At 38.4% G+C, this 22,528-nt stretch overlaps 1 protein-coding gene across 5 annotated transcripts; it reads left to right on the top strand.

The window, feature by feature from the left end:
* The first annotated feature begins 1,313 nt into the window (after positions 1 to 1,313).
* On the top strand, positions 1,314 to 22,510 carry GMFB (glia maturation factor beta). Of its 5 annotated transcripts, none has more exons than XM_058739105.1 (8): positions 1,314 to 1,437; positions 6,089 to 6,185; positions 7,849 to 7,898; positions 8,557 to 8,606; positions 9,340 to 9,422; positions 10,350 to 10,423; positions 17,574 to 17,651; positions 22,349 to 22,510. In XM_058739105.1, the coding sequence occupies exons 1-7, from the start codon at positions 1,435 to 1,437 to the stop codon at positions 17,610 to 17,612; spliced, it is 396 nt and encodes a 131-aa protein (XP_058595088.1). In that variant the 5' UTR covers positions 1,314 to 1,434; the 3' UTR covers positions 17,613 to 17,651; positions 22,349 to 22,510. The 5 variants fall into 5 exon arrangements, with proteins under 5 accessions (XP_058595088.1, XP_058595087.1, XP_058595089.1 ...); XM_058739104.1 differs by having other exon boundaries at positions 20,587 to 22,510; XM_058739108.1 differs by lacking the exons at positions 1,314 to 1,437; positions 17,574 to 17,651; positions 22,349 to 22,510 and adding exons at positions 1,463 to 1,682; positions 4,270 to 4,313; positions 12,161 to 15,867.
* Positions 22,511 to 22,528: the final 18 nt, after the last annotated feature.

Below are 22,528 nucleotides of genomic sequence, written 5' to 3'. Positions count from 1 at the left end.
TACTATGTGTCAAGCTTACCAGTCCTCTCTTCATTGTAAAAAGTATTATGGGGCAGACCACTGTGAGGATGTAGTTGAATTGTGGAATTTCTAATAATTAATACTTTTATCTTTTCTAATTGATGAGAAAATGTAGGTATTGTATCAAATCAGTTTTTTGAACCTTGTTTTAATGTTATTTACTAACATGCTAACAATTTGTTAAATTTAAACATTAAATACAAACTTTAAAAAATTCTAATAATTCAGTTTAGTACTAACCAAGAAGGATGGCAGCGGGAGCATGTTCTAACAATTTGTTAACTTTAAATGTTAAATACAAACTTTAAAAATTCTTTTTTTTTATTAAATTTTTTTTTAAATGTTTATTTACTTTTGAGAGAGAGAGACAGAGCGTGAGCGGGGAAGGACAGAGAGAGAGGGAGACACAGAATCTGAAGCAGTCTCCAGGCCCTGAACTGTCAGCACAGAGCCTGCTGCGGGGCTTGAACTCACCAGCCATGAGATCATAACCTGAGCTGAAGTCGGATGCTTAACTGACTGAGCCACCCAGGCACCCCCCAAACTTTAAACATTCTAATAATTTAGCTTAGTACTAATGAAGAAGGATGGCGGTGGGACCGTTGTGGAGTTTTCTTTTTCTTTGGTTCTTTCACTCATTCAGCAAATATTATTTGAGCACTTATTATGGACCAGGAATCATGCTAGCACTATGCTGTAAACACCATGATATCCTGCCCCAGGAAGCTTCTTATATTGAAGGCACCTGTATGAATTCTAGAGTTCAAACTTTACTTCTTCCAAACCACTTTTCTCACCACATTGAAAAATAAGCTTGCTCCAATCAGTTCAACTCCTACAGAAACTTCTTAAAATGTCTTAGGCAGTGGTTCATAACACCATGTCGACAACAATCATTATTCAATTATACTTCAATAAATAAACACGATTGAGACAAGGAATGTATTCACCAATCCTAGATTGGGGATTGGGGGTTTGGGAGGGGTTCTGGAGAGGATGGAAGGAAAGGCAGGCATGCCTAGATTTGAGGGAGTTCAAATTTGGTCAACACACATATTTGCCATTGAAATGATTGTAATCACGTCACCAAGAAATTGCTCTCAGAGTTTGAGGAAAGTTAAAGGGGAGCAAGGAACGGGCTTGAATGTGAAGAATGCCTTTTATCACAGTGGCCCACACGCGGTGAGACAGAACCTCCCTTCCCAGGAGCAGGAGCTGGAGCAGGCGGGCGCTCGCGTTCCGGCTAATTTTGAGCCGCGCCTCCCGCCGTCCGCCGTCACGTGCCGGCCCGCCCCGGCCGCGTTGATGGGTGGGGGAGACTGCCTGGCGACGGGGCAGGAAGGGAGGAGGTCGTCGTGCCATTCTTAAAGGGGCCCCAGGGAAGGCGAGAGGCTGCTGACGGCCGGAAGGAAAATGGTGAGTTGCCGCCGGGGAGGGCGGGGGCCGGAGGGCCGGGCCAGCCAGCCCGGCTCTCCTGTTTGCCGGAGCCAGGCTCTGCGGGCAGCGCCTGGGGTGGGTCGGCGGCCGCTTCCGCCCCGGCTGCTGGCGCGTGCCCACAGCCAGAGACTTGGCCTCTGCCCGCAGCCTCTTCCACCCGGCCTGAAGGCAGCATCCTCCGGCCGGGCCTGGGGTCGACCCGCCCAGCGGATCCTGGGACTGGGGTGCGGCCAGTAGTAGGGTTGGGTCACCCTCGCCTGGGTCCTTCTGGATGGAGAGTGCCAGCTCCTGAACTGCAGGGTCGAAGGGGGCTGGAGGTCTGGCTCAGCGAAGGGCTCCCCTAAACGCCGATTTCTTGCCAGGGCCCGGGCCAGGCCTGAGGGGCAGACCGGCGCTGAGCACCTTCCGCTTGGCGGCCTTTTCAGGGAGGTTTCGGAAATTCAGATTCCATTCTCTCGGCCTCGCCTTAGCTTCTGTCTCCTCCTTCCTTGGCCTGCCGCTCGGGATTTCTCCATATCCTTGCTTTCCTTGAGTCAGGGCAGCTGGAAACCTTTGACCCAAGGCTTTGATGCTTTAGCCTTAAAGTGTCTGTCAAATGCTTTAGTTTTGTTTGTTCTGGGGCCTTTAGCTTCCGTCCTCGAATGGGTTGAACCCCATGCTTGAAAATAAAGTGGAGAATTAAATCGATTGCCTAACAAGGATTTTTCTGGATCTTTCCTATCGGGTGTTTAAATATGCTCGTTTCTTTAATTAGAAACAAAACACAGCTCCCCACTGCCCTATCTCTGACCTGTCACTCATTTCTCAACCCATCTCCTTCGAATAGATCTTGTCATGGTCACCAAATCCAAGGGACTCTTCAATTCTCATCTTAACTGACCTTTCATCTGCATTCTGGACAGTTTACTCTCCCCTTTTTGAAGCTTTCGCTTTCCCCAGACTTTCCCCTTGACTTCTTGTTTTTCTCTTACTTTTACTGTTGGTCCATATGTGTCCCATGCAGACTGTTCTTCCCTGGACATCACATGGAGGTGTTCTAGGCTCCAGTCTAATGCTTGGTTTTCCATTCTGGTTTTTTTTTTTTTTTTCCTTTATCCATCTTTTCTTACATTCATAGTTTCAATTACCTCCTGCCTATAAGCAGATGACTTGTGAATTTGTATCACATTTGCTTCTGAGATCCAGTTCAGATCTATATTGCCCACTATTTAGTTACCTTCTAGGAAGCTTTTCCCCACTTGGGTGCTTCAAAGCCACCTCAGTTTGTCCAGAGTAGACCTCATTCTCTTTCGTTGCAAACCTGGTTTTTCCTCAGTGTTCCTCAACTCAGTGAAAGGTATAATTTAGTCTGTTACACAAGTGAGAAGTTTGGAGTTATCTCGGTAACTCTTTTTCCTAAGTCACCCCTCCAATATCCAGTCTGGCATTAGCTCCTTTGTAGTGGTTAAGAGAGTGTCTAAGAGATCAGGCTTCACTAGTTGTGTTAACTTTGGGAAAGGAACTTAACCTCTCCAAACCTTAGTTTCGTGCAAAATGAGAATAATAAAACAAACTCATTCTAAGGGATTATTTTGAGCATGAGGGGAAGTGCATGTAAAGGGCATAGCACCATGTTTCTCTCACAGTGTTTAATAATGTGTTAACTGTTCTTAGCAGTATTTCCCTACTTCTCTTGTTCCTCATCAATCTAAGCTACTTTTCATCTCTCACTTGGACTAGTCTTGCCAAGTAACTAGTCTTGCTCTCTTCATCTTGGCACTCTGTTTCCTGCATGCAAATCTGATCATGTTTCCCATCACCTCTCTGCTTAAAACTCCTTAGTGACTTCCCTTTGCTCATAGGATAAAGACCAAAATATGACCCACGAGGCCCTATGTGGTCCAGTCCCTACCAACCTCTTCTTATACCATGTTCCTGCTCATTCTCTGTCCTAGAGTCATACTGGCATTTCATTATCTTACATGTACCATGATCACTTTAATCAAAGGGTTTCTGCATAGGCAGTTTTCGTCCTTCAGATACCTTTTTCAGGCAAATCTTTTGTGACCATAGTGTTCTTCCCTGGTCCTAAGTTCTCATAGCAGCTTGTGTCTCTCTTGTCTAGTTCTTACTACAGGTACAAACAAATACACATTTTCTTACCTGATCCTTTTTTTTTTTTAATTTTTTTTAACGTTTATTTATTTTTGAGACAGAGAGAGACAGAGCATGAACGGGGGAGGGTCAGAGAGAGAGGGAGACACAGAATTGGAAACAAGCTCCAGGCTCTGAGCTGTCAGCACAGAGCCTGACGCGAGGCTCGAACTCACGGACCGCGAGATCATGACCTGAGCTGAAGTCGGACCCTTAACCGACTGAGCCACCCAGGCGCCCCTTACCTGATCCTTTTGGATGTAGGTCTGTCTTCTACTAGACTGTAATAGAAGCTCCCTGAGGGCAAGCCCATATTAATTAATTAATTAATTAATTAATTATTTATTTATTTTATATGATTGTATTCCTAGCACTTACCGTGGTGCTTACACTCACTAAATGTTTCTTACTTGGAGAAACCAATAAGTGAACAATCGAGCTCAACACTCCACTTAACTGTATATTGATATTTACCCACATAGAGTTGTTTGCAGGGTGTTATACTTACTCTTAAATGCTTCTGCTAACTGTAAGCAATTAGAATTGACTGAGCCTGCGTCCCTTTTCTTGTAGGAAGGAATTTTTGGCCTTATTATGGTATTGGGAGGGGTGAAAATGCCAAAACAAGCTCTGTAAATCAAACCACAGCATGATTTTCATTTGGTTTCTGATCCTCAGAATGTCAGGATTGCACAAGCAGCTCTGAGTGTCAGAGCTGGAAGGTAAGACTTTTGTGATAAGTTGTGGTCTTTGCCTAAACAAGAATCTAAAATATTTATTAGTTTCGCTAATGGGTTCTACCCTTGGTTGAAGAGAGAATGGAAATTCTAACTTTTTGACTCCTATATTTTTCTTGAAAATAGACTATGGTTGAATACTACCTTCAGGAAGCTCCTTATGACTTAACATCTCTTTTTCTAAGGAGAACTAATAGGATGCATGCACTTGACTCCTTATTTATTGGATAGGACCTTATTTATTGGACAATATCTATTGACGGGATGTCTTTTCTAATTGTAAATAGCATATCCTGTGGTCTGTCATACCTTACATATTACCAGTGTTCTGAATTAAAGGACAATTTAAAATAATAGCTATTTCTGATTTAACTTATGCCCTCATTTACCCAACCTGGGGTCAAAAATGTATGCTTTTATTAAATTTGTATTTTAACTTAAAATTGGAAGCCTTCAACTTTTTGGGTTATAATGAGACATGTATTTAGCATTGGTCTCTGAAATGTTCTAATTTTCTTGAAGGAGAGGGAAACATGTTTGAAAAGATCAAAGAATGTGGACCTTCTTTTGGTACCTGACTCAATCAGACCTGTTGCGGGGGGGAAAAACAATGTGGGGAATTTGAATTTTATTTGATTATTTGAGACTGGAATTATGGTTAGGTTTTTTAAGGTGAGATATTGTTATTATCCTTGTATTCTTAATGGCACATACTGTCATTTTAATGATACGTACTAAAATATATACAGTTGAAATGACTTTGGGCCTTTGCCGTGTGACTTCCATGGGGGGCAGTATGGAGGGTTTTGATGCAATAAGATCAACTATGTGTTGATAATGTTTGAAACTGATATAGTGCATAGGGTTCCACTATACTATTCTCTCTCCTCTTTGTGTTCAAAGTTTTACACATTAAGAAAGGGAAAAAAAAGATTTCTGTCCTCGTGCTTTCAATCAGTAAAATACATTTGCATTACTAAAAGAAGAGTGCTTTAGGTCATTTCCTTGCCAGATTTCTGGAGAAGAATCTCTAACATTTTTTCATAATTGTAAAAGGTTCTTTTAGTATAGTTTATATTTGTTTCATCTAGTTTTGCTTTCATAATTCTTTTTTTTAAGAATTCATAATTCTCTACACCCAATGTGAGGTTCAGACTCAAGACCCTGAGACGAGCTGCATGCTCTGCAGACTGAGCCAGTCAGGTGCCCCGCTTTCGTAATTCTTAATAACTTCTTTTTTTAATCCCCACAGTAATTTAGTTAAGATATAAAATGGTATTGGTATTTACTTTTGTGACTTACTTTTCTTACTTTTGTTTATTTGTATTTTTTCACAGTTGCGAGACACAAAAATGAACCAAGGTCTTATTAATTCTAAGTACAATAAAGATGATTTTTCCTGTTCTTCTTGCATAGTGCAAAAATGTATTTTCTAACAGCAGTGATCCTTGACTTTTCCTGTATTCTTCCCTTCTCTGGCTCTGATGAAATTGCACATTATTATATCTAGTTCTTTGAGATATTTATTAGCCAAAGAGAAAGTTAAGGCCTAGCCTACACATTAGATGAGCAAATGTGTATGATTAATGTAGATAAAGGTTGGTAGATTTAAAAGCTCTAAGTGTTCAGGTGTTTCATGTTCATTTAATTGTGACATATGTAGATGTCAGTATGTTTTTAAAGGTATTAAGCTTTATAACTTTCACATGTACATGTATTGAAGTCATGGCATTTTATACATTTTTTTTTTTCTTTTCTAGAGTGAGTCTTTGGTGGTTTGTGATGTTGCTGAAGATTTAGTGGAAAAGCTGAGAAAGTTTCGTTTTCGCAAAGAAACGAACAATGCTGCCATCATAAGTAAGCTAAAAGTGATTGCCTCAGTTACATGGTCTTTGTTGAGTTTTATCTTATAGCTACATTGAATAAACTGAGACTTTAGGAGATAATATGCCTCCTCCTGTTTTGTTTTGTTTTATTTATTTATTTATTTATTTATTTATTTATTTATTTTTAACGTTTATTTATTTTTGAGACAGAGAGACAGAGCATGAATGAGGGAGGGTCAGAGAGAGGGAGACACAGAATCTGAAACAGGCTCCAGGCTCTGAGCTGTCAGCACAGAGCCCGACGCAGGGCTCGAACTCACGGACCTCGAGATCATGACCTGAGCCGAAGTCGGCCGCTTAACCAACTGAGCCACCCAGGCACCCCGCCTCCTGTTTTAATCCTCTCCCTTGCTTTTAGATCACTTTAGAAAATAAGTAATATTTGTTATCATAGAACAGAGGTGGAGTGTCCTGCCTCCCTCCTCAGCTGCCTACACAGCTCTGGAGAAGATGATCTTAGTCACCTGGTCATGGTAGTGACCCATCCAGCTCCATCCTTTAACTTATCAGGAGACTAAAAATTTCCTGGTCATTCAATCTCAGCCAGAAACCTTTGCCTGCACCTAAAATGGTAAAATGTTCAGCATTGTCTTCAAAGTGATTTGGGGCCTCATTTCAATTCTAGACTTGAACCCCAGTTTCATGGAGAGTACTTTTAAGTGTCACCAACTTCTGACCATGGAAAGAATGATTTGCATATAGCCTCTTCTGTGAGCTGTAGCTGATGTTATGCAGATTTCTTTTATATTCTTAAGTAATATTTAAGATGTGGGTGATGATTTAGGAGGATGAAGGAAGCGCAGGGGGGTAACATTGTAGAACTCTATAACTATACTTAACAGAGAGGGATCCAGCAGATGTGAATTAACGAGGCAGTGACAACTTGTCACGAATGTTGGTTCTATTACAAATAAATACTACAACGTAGGCATACAGTTCTTAAAAGTGAACATTCATGTCAGTGCCATTTTGCTGCAAAAGATAAAGCTATTTCAGATCTTACTGTATCTTACAGAATTTACTATGAAGTTATTACAAACCAAAACTGGCCAACATTTCAGAGTAATGGAAAAGTATAAAGGCATAGATTATACGAACATTTTTCAATTTGGCTTCAGGTTATGTTACATATATTTGCATATAGATATCACTGCTGTTTGGTAATTCTTCATGTCAGAATAATCATACTGCACTGTGAAATCTGGACTCTGGAGAAGCTGGAAATCTAGTGGTGGTTCTATCCTAACCCCTGGTCCACTTTTCCTTTGCAGTTCTGACCGTGCTACATAGACCACGCTCCTTTATAGTCACCCTTTCAGACCTTTTTTTATTATCAAGGAAGTTGCATTTGAGTTACAAAATTCTTCAGATACACAGGAAATGTAAGGAGTTGATGTAAAATTCTAAATAAGCAAATTAGGTGATGAGAATTGTGGGTAAAAGCCTTTAAATGCTGACTGCTTGAAAAGCACAGCTAGCTAATTAGACCATAAACTAAACTGCAAATGAGTTTTATGTTTGTGTTTCTTAATGTTTTAATTTTAGATGCCAGAAAAAGGACTGAGACTCTGTGGGTTGGGTAGATCAAGGTCACATTAGAATCACAGTTTACTTATACTGTATTTTTATTTTAGTGAAGATTGATAAGGATAAACGCCTGGTGGTACTGGATGAAGAGCTCGAGGTTTGTTTAATCAGCTAAGTACAGTTTTATAGTTAAGCAATTGCTGAAAGATGCGGTATTAGTTACGTGTCCTTTTAAAATGAGTCTAAATACATGCTCATTATGCATGAAAAGCATGTGCTAATTATTATGTAGCACATTGTCTTGCTAATTTAATCACATTCTTTAAAACATTAATGAAACCAATGTAGTAAGTGGTCGAAGATAGGGCTACACGTCCAGTAAAAACTCAGTTAACTTTATAACTTCTAACTTGTTCAGCCAGTAATTAAAATCTAAAATGCTATAACCTAAGCGTTTAGTAAGTAACTAATTTAGACTGAAAAAAAATTAACTTTTTTCTCTTTCCAAATCAGACGCTCCTTTGAGGAGTGGCCTATTATCTTATTCAGAATTTCTTGACAGCTGAAACATGAACACGGCTATTTAGATAATAAGTGGAACTAAACTGAGTGGGCTGGTGTGGGCTTTCATTGGCTTGAGGGTTTAGGAATCTCAGCTTATATACAACGTAGTAACCTAAAATTTTATGTTGTGGGATGTGGTTATGAAGTTATATCTGTTAATAGAATGGGTACTTGGTATAAGGTACTTGGTATATACTTAAGGTATTCTGGGTAAGAAAATGTTTAAAAAGTTTTTTTCTTTATGGTGCTAGGGCATTTCACCGGATGAACTTAAAGATGAACTGCCTGAACGACAACCTCGATATCCTTTTCTTGGTGCTTTAAAAAGATTTGTTTCCTTTAGTGGTCAGAATTTTATTTACGAAGTTGGTTTGTTCAATTTTTAAAGGACCTATATTTTACAAAATTTTCTCCTACACCATGATTACAATCAAAATATGTATGCACGGAGGCACCTAGGTGGCTCAGTTGGTTAAGTGTCCGACTTCAGCTCAGGTCATGATAGCAGGGTTCGTGAGTTTGAGCCATGCATCAGGCTGTCTGCTGTCAGCCCAGAACCCACTTTGGATCCTCTGTCCCCCACTCTCTCTACCCCTCCCCCACTTATGTTTTCTCTCTCTCTCTCTCTCTCTCTCTCTCTCTCTCTCTCTCTCTGTGTGTCTCTCTAAAAAAAAAAATGTATGCACATATTAGACTAAGAAAAATGGGAAGTTGATGTACTAGTGGGATGAATTATTTCCTTTTTTAAAAATTCCTTCTATCATGTGGTTACAATAAAAATTTAGAAAGAAAACCTCCATACTAAATCTACACTTTTAATATATTTTTGAGAGATAATATGATTTAATAACTTAACTTTGGGGCTCGTGTATACTTTTATGGAAAGATAATGATAATAAAGGTATGGCCCAAATGGATAAGAGAGAAATTTACCACTCACTAGCTCCCCAGGTGTATATTTCTTTCAGAACTTTGTCGGTAGATCCTTGTCTCAAATAGAGCAATAATTTTAGTTTCTTTAACTTGAGAAAAACCTTCATTGTGTATAGTTATAAATACCAACATGATGATGGAAGAGTTTCATATCCTCTGTGCTTTATTTTCTCCAGTCCTGTTGGTGAGTGAATTCCTTTATATAGTATATTTCGTCCTGATATAATTAAACCATTTTTATATAAGACAAATTTTATGCTTGTTTTAAAGATGTAAAGTGTTGACTTAACCTAAATAGAGGTATGTGTGCATGTGCACATGAATTCATCCTTAGAAAGAAGTTGTTTTCTTAGGATACATTTCTAGAAGTGTAATTCATCAGTCAAATCATACATACATTTAAGGAATATGAAACGTAGGGACATTTTAAAATACCAGCATACATTTTCTGTTTTAGTTTTGTGTGTGAGTACATGAACTTCATGTATAATCATGATATATATTTGTGTTTATGTGTAAAATAGTAGTTACTGATGATAACGCCTATAATCTTGAGAATAGTTTCAGAGTAGCTTACATTAGATATTAAAGTGGCTTATTGTTATTCAGGGTATATCCATTATCACCAGAATTCCCAGTACTGTCACCATTATGCCCACAACTCTGAACTCTAAACTTTACTATTTGTATCCTTTACTTAGCACTTAAAATAGTAACTTTTGTCCAGGGTGCATCTCCCCACACTGATCTATCACCATCCCCAAACCTATATATGTTAGGCATCCATAAAATTGACCTTGATATTTAATGTCAAAATTAAAATAGTGCTGAAAAGTTCTTAAGTATTTACGAGGTTGTAAAAGATCTACAGAGATGTAGCCTCATTTATTTTTGTTGACCTGCAGCCTTGTTTGTCATTTAGCTATGGCTTTGTGCAGGCAATATGCAATGTAAGACTCTCGAAATACACCCATACACACTGAGACTGAAGTTTTTTGTAAACTCAATAGCATAAGAATATCCTAAATGTGTCATTTTTTGAAAGTAAAAAGTGAAAACTCATCACTTTTTAAATTTCTAAGTCTCATGTCTATACTAATCTCTTTTCCAGGATGTAAGCCTGAACAACAGATGATGTATGCTGGGAGTAAGAATAAGTTAGTCCAAACAGCTGAACTAACCAAGGTGGTATTTGTATTTTACTTGCTTATTGAGATACTATTTTTCCCTTAGAGCAATAGCTAAAGTAATCTGAAGAGTTAAGTATTTTTTATGCAGGTGAAAGTTATTTAGAACACAGCAGTGAACTTAGAGAGTTTTATTGTTTGAAAAAAGAATGATACAAGTCATTAATCAAAGTGTGTTTTTTGAATGGAAATTACAAGTTAATTAGAAGAAATCACATTCAAAATATAGGCAGCTTTAGAAAAGCCACTGCAACTATTCAATCTATTGAGAGTTTTTTTATCTTCCGTAATGTAGTTTCTAGTAGATAAAAGTAAGTATTGAAGTTTCTCATAGCCCTTTACCATAGCCTAAATGAAACAAATTCCACATTATGCAGTTAACTATCTTGTTCCCAAGTCTAAAGTTAAATTGTTAAGAATACTTACTAGCTTTATTAAACTAGAACATTCTGTTTTATATGAGACACTGTCCTTATGCCTCCACTGTCCCCATTGTTTTATGGCATTTTTTGAAGTTTAATGGTAAGAGATGCCTGTTCTCAAACTTTATTTAACTTCCACGTATTAGTTTGAGTTGTAAAAGTGTGTACTTTTAAGGTTTTGAAATGGACCATTACATCACTGAAATAATATTAAATAACATTTCCTTTCAGGTTTTATTTTAAGAACAGCATCAGTGTTTTCTCCTTAGGTGTTTAATCATCAATCCAGGAGATGTCTTTCATTCCCCCCTGCTTTTACCTTTAGCCCATGTGATTGTCATTGACAGCCCCAATTTATAGACCCTACTTTTTCTCATTTGTACCATAGGAACACCCTGGAGTTGATCTAAGGGGTGGGTGATTAGGAAGGACAGCCTCATTCCTGTTCTAATCTCACACACACCATAAAGTGCTGGAATTAAGGCATTACAATTTATAAGTGACTTTTACAAATAATCACATTGAATCCTCACCATGACACTGTGAGGTTGATGGTGACATTCCTGTTCTGTAGGTGGGAAAATTGAATTTCAGAAGGACTGAGTTTCAGAAGACTGGCCCAAGGTTGCATAATAGTAAATTATGCATATATATATACTTAAAATAGTAAATGACAGAGCTAGGATTCAAACCCACATCTGGCCTCAATCCCATCCTTTCTGCTCTATTACATTGTTTCTTTATAGCCATTATACTTCCCCAGCCTGTGTGTGTACAGAGATTTGTGGCTGTGGGCCTGTAGTCCGTCCTTATCAAAACATTCTACAGCTTGTATTTCCTCCAACTATGGAAGACCAGTGTATGTTCTTCCGGTTCCTAACTAATTGATTGATTTTAGTTGTGTATACTTGGGGTATCTCTTCTAGTGGGTAAGATGTACAGAACTGTTCTTTTAGAATATTTGTAGATTTGTGCTTTTAAGAGAGTTTTGGTTTTATGCCATCTTGATTGCTAAACTTTGGTAACTTAGTACTTAGCATTTTAAAAAAGTAAAGGTTGGGGCACCTGGCTGGCTCAGTTGGTAGAGCGTGTGACTCTTGATCTCACGGGTGTTAAGTTCGAGCCCCATGTTGAGTGTAGATTACTTTAAAAAATAAAAAATAAAAAAAGTAAAGGTATATCTAATTTACATAGATAAGTCATGACCAACATGAATGAAAGGAAGGAGAATTTGATATTCAGCACTCACATATATATATATATTTTTTTTTTTTTGAGAGTGTTAAAGTATGACGTAAGGTTTTTTCCTTAAGGTATTTGAAATAAGAAACACCGAAGACCTAACTGAAGAATGGTTACGTGAGAAACTTGGATTTTTCCACTAATGTGAACTTCTGTGTTTCTAAAGTATTTATGTATTAACCTGACCATACTGGAACCAGACATAAATACTTATGCCTAAAAATGCACTGTTACTTACAGTTTGTTTCCTGCAGTAAAGAAAAATTCTTCGTTTGTTCAAAGTTTGAACAAAGGGGAAATCATCTTCATAGTAATGAAACTTTGTAAAGTGTTTCCTTATATTTGTAATTGTTAGGTGGACTACTTCTCTCCAGGGACTTTTTGCACTCTTGTGACTAATTTCTATAACTTATGGTTCAGAATTTGTTACTATTTACAGACACTATTGGAAAGTGGGTATTAGATTGTGATAGACAACCGTTGCCTCCTTTTGACAAATACTGGATATTAGCAGTTTATATATGAAAATAGCGTATTATCACTTGTCAAATCTTTGAAATTAATTTGGGGTAAAAGACTTGAATGACCCAATTTTGAGCCATGAAAAGTAATTTACTGTAGTATAATCTACATTACAAGTACATTTTTCATCAGTTCATGCCTTCTCTGGTTTCCTGTATCTTTTTAATCAAGTCCAGAAACTTTGTTCATCAGCCGTTCATTCTTAAGGTCTGGGAGTTAGATGTTATAATAGTTATGACTATTAGGTTTTCTTCTTAATAGAAAATAGCATCTTAGTCTTGGAAATTGATAGGTTGGAACTAATCAAGGGCTTCATTCCTGGTTGTGTCATAGCTAGATAGTTTTGGATCTAGGTTGATAACACTTTAATTATAAAGCACCTCTCAGTGTTGTCCTGTGAACACTAGTTACTTTAAGTGTGTTAATACTGTGCCTTTGATTTGTTAGCTTTAAAGTTAGTTTAAGACTTTTACACTGCCAGTATTCCAGATTTGGTGAAATTAATACTTTTGTAAAGGGTCCAAGTAAAACAATTTTCTAAATGTGTTTATCTGAAATTTGTAATAAAATCAACTTCATATTTTTAAAATTCCAACTATCTGCTTGCATTGGTGAATATATGGCAGTTGAGAGTTGTAACTTTGGGTATATTTATGATTAGTTTCGTGCCATAGGAAAAATTATTTATCTTAAAACCTTGGCCAGAGTTAATAACATTAACACATCAATAGAAATTGCATCTTCTATCCTAAATGTCAGAAGATATTCCAAACTGTACGTCAGTCTTGTTGGCATCTTTGGCATGAAGCAAGGATTCTAATATGTAGTGTACTTTAACAACATGTAAGTAAGTGTTGAACTTAATTTGACAAACAGTGTTGAGACTCTAAAGACTAATAAAATTTGGTGAGCAGATTCTTATATTAAGAATGTCTTAGTCATTTCAAAACTAGAAAGGCATTTTTTTTATATGTTGGCATATTTTCCATTCATCCATTCCTTGCATTTTCTTTTTGAGGTTTCTGTGCCAACTTTAATAAAGAGGTGAAGATAGTTGGAATTTCCACAATATTGAATCTTCTGTTGCCGGTGCTGTTTGGCTTCACTAATCTAAAAAACAGGAAGCAATAGGAAGTTAGTTGGAGATGAGGAAGTGCTAGAGTGGGCATTTGTTTTGGTTATCGACTGGGAAAGATTCTCTGTTCCAATTTCTGGAGAGAGAGAGCGAGAGAGAGAGAGAAAGAGAAGGAGAGAGAACTTGACCCAGGAAGTTTATGAATTCTTTCAACAGCTATTTTGATATTGGAGAATAATGCTTCTAATTCTGTAGAAATGCAGATATAACCCAAGTGAATGGAGAGTGTTTTTAATGTTTTTAAATGAAGGAAATGAGATTTCGTTTCACCTGGTTTGCAGCAATAAGAGAAACTAGTGCTGCAAGAATGTATTTTTTAATGAGGTTCCTTTTTTGTCTTGCCTGTTTTTGTTTTTTTTAAACTGAAAGTCCTCACTGACCTCCATAAACAGAACTGAGTTCCCCTGTTCTCTAACAGGGGCAAAGAGCTATGATAAATCATGCTTTTTTGACCTTGGTTGATGCCTTGTCTATAACATGTATTTTACAAGACAGTAAATAAGACTGGGGAAGCAGTAGAATGTGTTTTTACTCCCTCTATCCTCTAGGGAGACTTCTAAATTGTATGCTCCAGAGTGTTCTCAGACTTTTATATAAATTTCCTTTCCATCTAATCAAATTTTTGCATTGTTCTTTTCAAGTATATTTCTATTTGCTCTCTTTTTCTGCCTTCTCTCAAAAAGTAACTCCAGATTTGACAATTGCAGTTTTTACATTCCATAGCTTTCTGGTGCAGCTATTCTCATTCATATCTTAATCTTTCCCTGTTGGCATCAGCTTTTTTTCCTGGGAACCTCCTTCATGGTCTTCTAAGTCAGCATTAGTTTTGAAATTGTTGGCCTTGCATAATAAGTTCTGCATAGCATCTAATGTAATGATAGAGCCAGCTAGTAATTCTAGCATGTGTTTAGTATGGTTTTTGTGGCAGCATAACTGACAGATGAAGAAAACTGTTCTCAGGTTACTATGCTGAAATTCCAAAATGTCATTTTGAGTAGTATTCACTTCATTCTGGTATTGAAGCAATCATGTTAGGAGAAAGGTTGTTAGACTGTTTTTGTTTAATTGACTTCTAAAATAAATGTTCAAATTGTCTGTTTCTAAAAAGTTTACCAAATGCCTAGTGCAGTTAAACATACTCTTGTTTAAGAGGGTGTTGCTAAATTTTTTATTATCATTACTAAATCTTTGTAGCAAAATGTCTGTCAGCACTTTTCTGTCCCCTTTTATCTCCTATTTTCAGGAGTCACATGTAGCCATAAACTGTATCTTGGTCCGACAATTTAACTAAAAATTTCCAGTTAGAGGAGTTTATTGCCAAATTAAATTTGGCTGTCTTTATTCCCCACGTATATAGATAGTAAGGAAGGTATACTTAAAAAAATGTTTGGACTCCTTTAAAACCTGAGCAATGTCATTAATCCATAATGTGGACTAGTGATGAATAGATATTTTCATAAGAGTTTAAATGCTGATATTTGGTGGAAGTAGAGAGTAACTTGTATTCTATCAATTCAAATATTCTTAGTACGGTTGCTTTCCCTGTTTGTTCAATAGACTGATAATACTGGAATCTACAGAATTTGAGCCTTTACAACTTATGTGAAGAAGTGTCTCAAACATTTCTGGACAAATCTCATTTTGTATTTCTGGAAGAATGTAAATCTTATAGGCCACTTAACATCAATGGTCCCAAGTTGAATATTCTTGAGACATTTGTTTCTTGTTATGCCATTTGACATTTCAAATCCGTGACCATGTTCCTGTTAATATTCAGAACAACTATGTTAAGGTTGTGATAGAAACCGTGTTTTCTTGCTTTTTGGAATATAGTTCATACACGTATATTACTTGAATATTGTTTGAGATCACTAACTTGCCAGGGCAGTTCCCACTGATCTAGATGGTCCAATATAATCTCATTCAGGAGGCTTGAAACATTAATGGTTTAGTCTTGTGAACTTTAACAGTTCCCTGTCATCATTTAACAAAATCAACAACTGGCACAACTTCTTAAGCTGTGATTTCAGTCTCTGCTAGTTCATATTGCATGTTTATTTTGGACAGTCTTCTGTTAAGCATGGTGCTTGTACTGGTTTAAATAAAATGTTAACATGAAAAGGCTTCCGGCTTTTCTTTTTTTTTCTCACCTCCTCTGCCTTTTAGAGTTACTTTTACCTGCCTGGCTCAGTTGTGGTCTTTGCATGAGCCACACAGATTCAGTTACTTTCTCTGGAAAAACTGAAAGGCAAAATAAACAGGAATCACTTGGCAAAAATAGGATGGGTGAAGGAGAATGTAACAAGATTATAAAAATTTCTAAAACTTGGTCTGATGCTAAAATGATTGTAGTGGCAGGGGGCGTTCTTTCTTTTCTTTCTTTTTTTAATGTTTATTTTTGAGAGAAAGAGTGTGAGCAGGGGAGGGGCAGAGAGAGGGAGACACAGAATCTGAAGCAGGATCCAGACTCTGAGCTGTCAGCACAGAGCCCGATGTGGGGCTCAAACCCACAAACCATGAGATTGTGACCTGAGCCGAAGTCGAATGCTTAACCAACCTAGCCACCTGGGTGCCCCCAGAGCCCCCTCTTTCGGAGGGTTGGTTGGTTGGTCAGGTTTTTCTCGGTTCTACCCCTATCAGAAACCCTCCATTACTTATTTTGTTTACTTGCATGCAAAGGTACCTAATTCTAGCACAACCTCTGGTTTCACCTGCCACGATTCCCTACATTTACACTCCAGCCTAATGGAACACCCTTCTTTCTTGGGCACATGCTCTGGGCCACATCCCCTACCAGCACCCTCCACATGCTGCTACTGCCTGTCAAAAATAACAGTCTTCAATAATGATCTCAAATGTCATTTGAACTATGAAGTCTATTTGTCAAACTAAATATAGTAACTTCTTTAGGAAAATAAAACACAAAACTTTTATTAAACCAGTATCATTAGAGAAGGGCGCCTGGGTGCCTCAGTCAGTTAAGTGTTTGACTCTTGATTTCGGCTCAGGTTGTGATCTCACCATGGTGAGACCAAGCCCTACAGCCTGCTTAAGATTCTCTCTCTCTCTCTCTCTCTCTCTCTCTCTCTCTCTCTCTCTCTCTCTCTCTTTCTCCCCTTCTGCCCCTCCCCCCCCATGTGCATGCGCGTGCTTTCTCTGTCAAAAAATTAAAAAAACCAATACCATTAGAGAAAAATTAGAAAATACAAACAAGCAGGGTGCCTGGGTAGCTTAGTTGGTTGGGCGTTTGATTCAGCTCAGGTCATGATCTCACAGCTCATGAGTTCAAGCCCCGCGTCAGACTCTGTGCTGACAGTTCAGAGCCTGGAGCCTACTTCAGATTCTGTGTCACCCTCTCTCTCTGCCCCTCCCCCACTTGTGGTCTGTCTGTCTCTCACTATCTCTCAAAAATAAACATTAAAAAAAATACAAACAAGCAAAAGGAAGAAAACATCTGCTCCAAGAAATCCATTGTGATGTGTTTGGTTATCGGTTTCTCTGTAGGAGGAATCCTCTGGCCCCACAGTTTTTCTGGGAACCCTGAAGAATTATGGAATTATATTCTTTTTTTTTTTAAGTTTATTTATTTTGAGAGAATGAGAAAAAGGCAGAGAGGGAGAGAGAATCTTTAGGCTCCATGCTGTCAGTGCAGAGCCCCAAATGGGTCTTGATTTCATGAATCATGAGATCATGATCTGAGCAGAGATCAAGAGTCCAACGTTTAACAGACTGAGTCACCCAAGTACCCTGTAACTCATTTTTTTCAGGTAATAAAAATTCCAGTCTAGTCTAATGTCAAAAATGTCAATGTCTTACTTCCTTTAAAGCTCCCTCCATCGGGGCACCTGGGTGGTGCAATTGGTTAAACGTCCGACTCTTGATCTCAGATCACGATCTTGCAGTTGGTGAGTTCCAGCCCTGCATCAGGCTCTGTGCTGATGGCGCTGATGGCAAGGAGCCTGCTTGGGTTCTGTCTGTCCTCTCTACCCCACCCCTGCTTGTGCTCTCCTGCTCTCTCTCTCTTTCAAAATAAATAAACTTAAAAAAAGAACCAAAATAGGGGCGCCTGGGTGGCTCAAGTCGGTTGGGCAGCCGACTTCGGTTCAGGTCATGATCTCGGGGTCCGTGAGTTCGAGCCCCGTGTCGGGCTCTGTGCTGACAGCTCAGAGCCTGGAGCCTGTTTCAGATTCTGTGTCTCCCTCTCTCTGACCCTCCCCCGTTCATGCTCTGTCTCTCTCTGTCTCAAAAATAAATAAACGTTAAAAAAAAAAAAAAAAGAACCAAAATAATAACAACCAAAAAAAATCTCCCTCCCTCATCTCTCTTTCCTAGCTTCTACTTTCATCAAATCCACTTCAGGCTGAGAACCCACTGTGGGGATGGGGTGTGGTCTGTTCCTCATTGTCCTGCTTTGCTCCCCCACTCCTTAGTTGTCTCTGGGCCCTCTGGGATTAGTGGAGGGGTGCAACTTAAGGGAGCAAAAAAAGACTCATTAACCTGGTACAAATGTAATCAGAGTTGGGGCCTTCTGGGGTGCAGCCAATGTCAAATACCAATTCTATTTCTCCATTGAATGCTTCTGTGAGCTCTTTGCCAATTCCCATTGAGGACTTTGGCTAGAAGTCCCTTGACATGGGTCATGTCTTCTATGGCTAGTGGCTTTACCACTGTCCCTCCCACGTCTTAGCTTCTGGTAGTCAACTGGCGTAGGCGCCCTGCTTCTCCAGATAGACATCTTGAGTTGTGTCCCTTGTTCAGTTCCCTTCCTCAGCCCACAAGAAACATGCCTCTTTGCCTTGCTGCCATCAGGGAGGGTACAGTTTGCTTCCTCTGTCATCAGTGTCAGCTCTCACATCTGGCCCCTGCATGGTTCTCTGGTCTCATTTTGTCCCATTCTCCTAGCCCACTACACCCGAGCCATACTGGGCCTATTTTTATTTGTCAAACACACCATGCTCAGGCATTCTCACTAGCTGTAGCTTCTTCCTGGGAAGATTGCCCACTCTCCCTTCTCTGCACTCACCTCCTCCATATTCCTTTGCCTGGCTTCTTTATTCTGAACTGAGCTTAAATGTTGCCTCTCACAGAGACTTTCCCTGATCATTCATCCTAAGGTAGCAACATAGTCACCATCATATCACATCTGTTTTTTTTTTTCCTTTTTTTCTTTTCTTTTTTTACATCTGTTCTAATTCTCTGCCTAGCACTTACCACCATCTGATAGTTTTCTAATTTATGTAACTGGTCTGAATAGGGAATCTCAAATGTACTCGTGTAAAAAAAAATTGGGAGGTTTTTTTCAAAAATTGCTACCTCTCTTCCCCATCAAACCTCTTTTTTCCTCTGGTTAAAAAGCTTCCTTGGTGATCTATTTCCATCATATTTCAGGCTGATTGTTATAAGTGCCTCTTTCTATTACTAAGATTTCAGTTCAGATTCATTTTAAAAATCCAATCTTGTACTTGAATCAAACCTCTTCTCTCCCTCAGCATACACTGAATTTGTGGCTTTGGGGAAGGTAGGAGGAAATACTTGCCCTCAAGTCCTGTTCTCTTGTTCTGCCACTGGCACTTATCCCCCTAGCGTGGGGGAGGGGAGGGAGAAGACGTTAGCTTCTGTGCCTGCTCCCGGTGAGAAGACTAGCCTCCTGGATTGATTTCCTTTTTGTGCATGCACATGTTGGTAAAAGAAGGTTGTGGTTCTTTTGGATGTCACTGCTTCTCTATTTAACACTGATTGGCCATGAGTTCCAAGAATAGGGCAAGCATTCAAATGCTGATTCTTTCCTAGAAGTTATCTTTTGCATCTTTGGATGGCTTTCTTCATCCAAAGCTTTTGGATGGCTTTGGGGTTTCTTCATGATTACTCTTTCTATAACTTTTGTTTTACTTGGATTAATAATGACCCCCCCCATTTTCTTAGTTTTCAATGTAGTTATTGTTTTTTTCCTGAACACCTCCAACAGATTAGTCAAATGCCTAGCAATTCTTCTAAATGCTTCAACAAATAAAATCTGTCAGTTCCAAAAGATTTCAAGTACGAAAGGAGAGTCGAAATTACATACATTTAAGTAACTTGTAGTTAAATAATTCTCAGTGAAAAAAAAATATCAGTTCCCCCCTTCCCCCCCCCTTCTTAGAGACCTCCTTCCCCACCTTCCATCCTTCCTCTAAAATCTGTATTGGATGCTCTATAGGCATGAGCATTTTGTTCTGAAGCTTCTTAGCTGGAACCACTTGGTTGGGTCTCATGTATTCCCTACCTTGTTAACTCATTTTGCTGAAGCATATGGTACATGGGAGGAGAGTTTTCATATTTCAGAAAATGTTTTTACTCCGTCTTCACAATTGATTGGTGGTTCAGCTGCTGTGACAGATATTCTCTGATTGCCTCTCCAGAACCTGTCAGTCTCCACCCTTCACTCTGGTCTCTGTCCCCAGGAGGCCAACCTTTAGGAACTACATCAGCTGGCTCCCTTGCCCTCAGGTTTCTGCTGGAGGTCAGCCAATCTCTAGGGAGGATGGAAAGGGAAGACAGGTATTTATTCCCTCAGTCACAACATTAGGGCCTCGGCAGGCTATGGCCCTCCATTGAAAGTCACTTATCTACTCAAGACAGTCTTCTCTTTCTGAATCCTGGTAACCACTACCTTCCTTCCTTCCATGGATTTCGGGATGGGAACACAGAGTTTTTTTAAGACTGTGGTATCTCTTCTCACTCTGTAGTTTTAACCCTTTATCAAATCCTTCTCGAATTATTTATCCCCTTTCCTGGGTTGAAATTCTAGGGTGGAAATTAACTTCCTCAGAATTTTAAGGGCATTGCTCCTCTACCTTCTAGTTGCAACATGCTGTTAAGAAGTCTGATGCCAGTTTGACTCCAATTGTGTTGTAAGTTACGTTTTTCCTTTGGGATCTTCTCCCTAGTTATGATATTGTGCAATGTCTCCATGATGTGATTCGGTGTGGGTTTGGTTTCATTCATTGTGGTACATATTTGATGGACTATTTGAATCTGGAGATTCACATTCTTCAATTCAAAGAACAATTTTTTCCCATTATTTATTTGGTAACCTCCGTATTTTTGCTCCCTCCTAGCACTCTTACTGGTTTGGATGGTGGACTACTTGCTCTGACTCTCTAATTTTCTTATCTTTTCTATTATTCATCTCTTTATATTTTTTGTTCTTATTCTGGGAGATTTACCTCGACTTTCTCTTCCACCCCACCTGTTGATTTAAAATTTTCAGTTATATGTTTAAAAGCTATACAAATTTTGTTAGTAAGATCTAACAGTTAAGCAAGGAAAACAAAACTTCTTCAGAGTCCTTAAAATATTTTATAAACACTTTATATTTCAACAAAGGTCTTTTATCTTGGAATAGGCAGCTAACAGCATCACTACAGCTAAATATTTTATAAACACATGTGAAAAAAAGACTGCAGTTGATCTTTGAATAACACGGGTTTAAACTGTATGGGTCCATTTATATGTGGGGTTTTTTTTATACAGTACAGTATTACAAATGTATTTTCTCTTATGATTTTCCAATATTTTCTTTTCTTTTGTTTACTTTATTGTAAGATTACAGTGTATAATACATATACAATATGTGTTAATCAACTGTTGGTGTTATTGGTAAGGTGTCTAGTCAACAGTAGGCTATCAGTAGTTAAGTTTTTGGGGACTCAAAAGTTATTCATGTATTTTCAACTATGCGGTAGGTCAGCGTCCCTAACATCCGTGTTTTTCAAGGGTCAAATCATCAGACTGTGCACCTTAATCTTACATGTTATATGTCAATAATATCTCAATAAAACTAGAAAAAAACATTTTAATATATGTTAGTTTCCTTTCAATCCATTCCTATGTATAGGAGATAATTGTATATGGTATTATTCAATTTTTGTAAATAATATATATATTCTTCATTTAAAAAACTATTAATAAAGGTAGTTTCATAATATTTTTTTGAGTGCATATATCATAGTGTACTCAACAGTTCTCTTGTTAGATATTTTGGATGTTTCCAAAATTACTGCTAAAGATATTTTTGTTCAAAAGAATTTTTCCATGCTTTGGATTATTTTTTAGGGTTATTTTTTTAAAGTTTTTTTTTTAAGTTTATTTATTTATTTTGAGAGAGAGAGTGCCCATGTGTAAGTGGGGGCATACGGAGAGGGAGAAAGAGAATCCCAAGCTAACAGCACAGAGCCCAACATGGGACTATATACCATGAACCATGAGATCACGACCTGAGCTGAAATCAAGAGCTGGATGCTTAACCAACTGAGCCATCCAACGCCCCATAGCTCACTGTTTTTTGGTTTAAAAACTACACCCATCGCCAAAGATTTGACAACCTTATGTGTTTTCTTACCATTTTATGGTTACCCATGCATTGACCTAATTATATGATATAAGAAAGAATTTAAATTATTAAACATACCTCAACAAAGCTTAACACATTTAAAAATATTTTTTCCCGGTAATTTGGGATGCTTCCTTTAGAAAGTGTTCAATCCTTGGGGCACCTGGGTGGCTCAGTCAGTTAAGCATCTGACTTTGGCTCACGTCATGATCTCACGGTTTGTGATTTCAGGCCCCGAGTCGAGCTCTCTGCTGACAGGTCAGAACCTGGAGCCTGCTTCGAATTCTGTGTCTCCCTCTCTTCTCTGCCCCTTCCCTGCACATGCTCTCTGTCTCTCTCTGTCTCTCTCTCTCTCAAAAATAAATAAACATTAAAGAAAGTGTTCAATTCTTACATGGAGTTTGGTCTTTT

Source organism: Neofelis nebulosa, chromosome 7 (genome assembly GCF_028018385.1).
Source record: "Neofelis nebulosa isolate mNeoNeb1 chromosome 7, mNeoNeb1.pri, whole genome shotgun sequence".
In the NCBI taxonomy this organism is placed as follows: Eukaryota; Metazoa; Chordata; class Mammalia; order Carnivora; family Felidae; genus Neofelis; species Neofelis nebulosa.
Note: the sequence above shows the minus strand (reverse complement) of the source record. Positions and strands in the feature narration are given on the sequence as shown.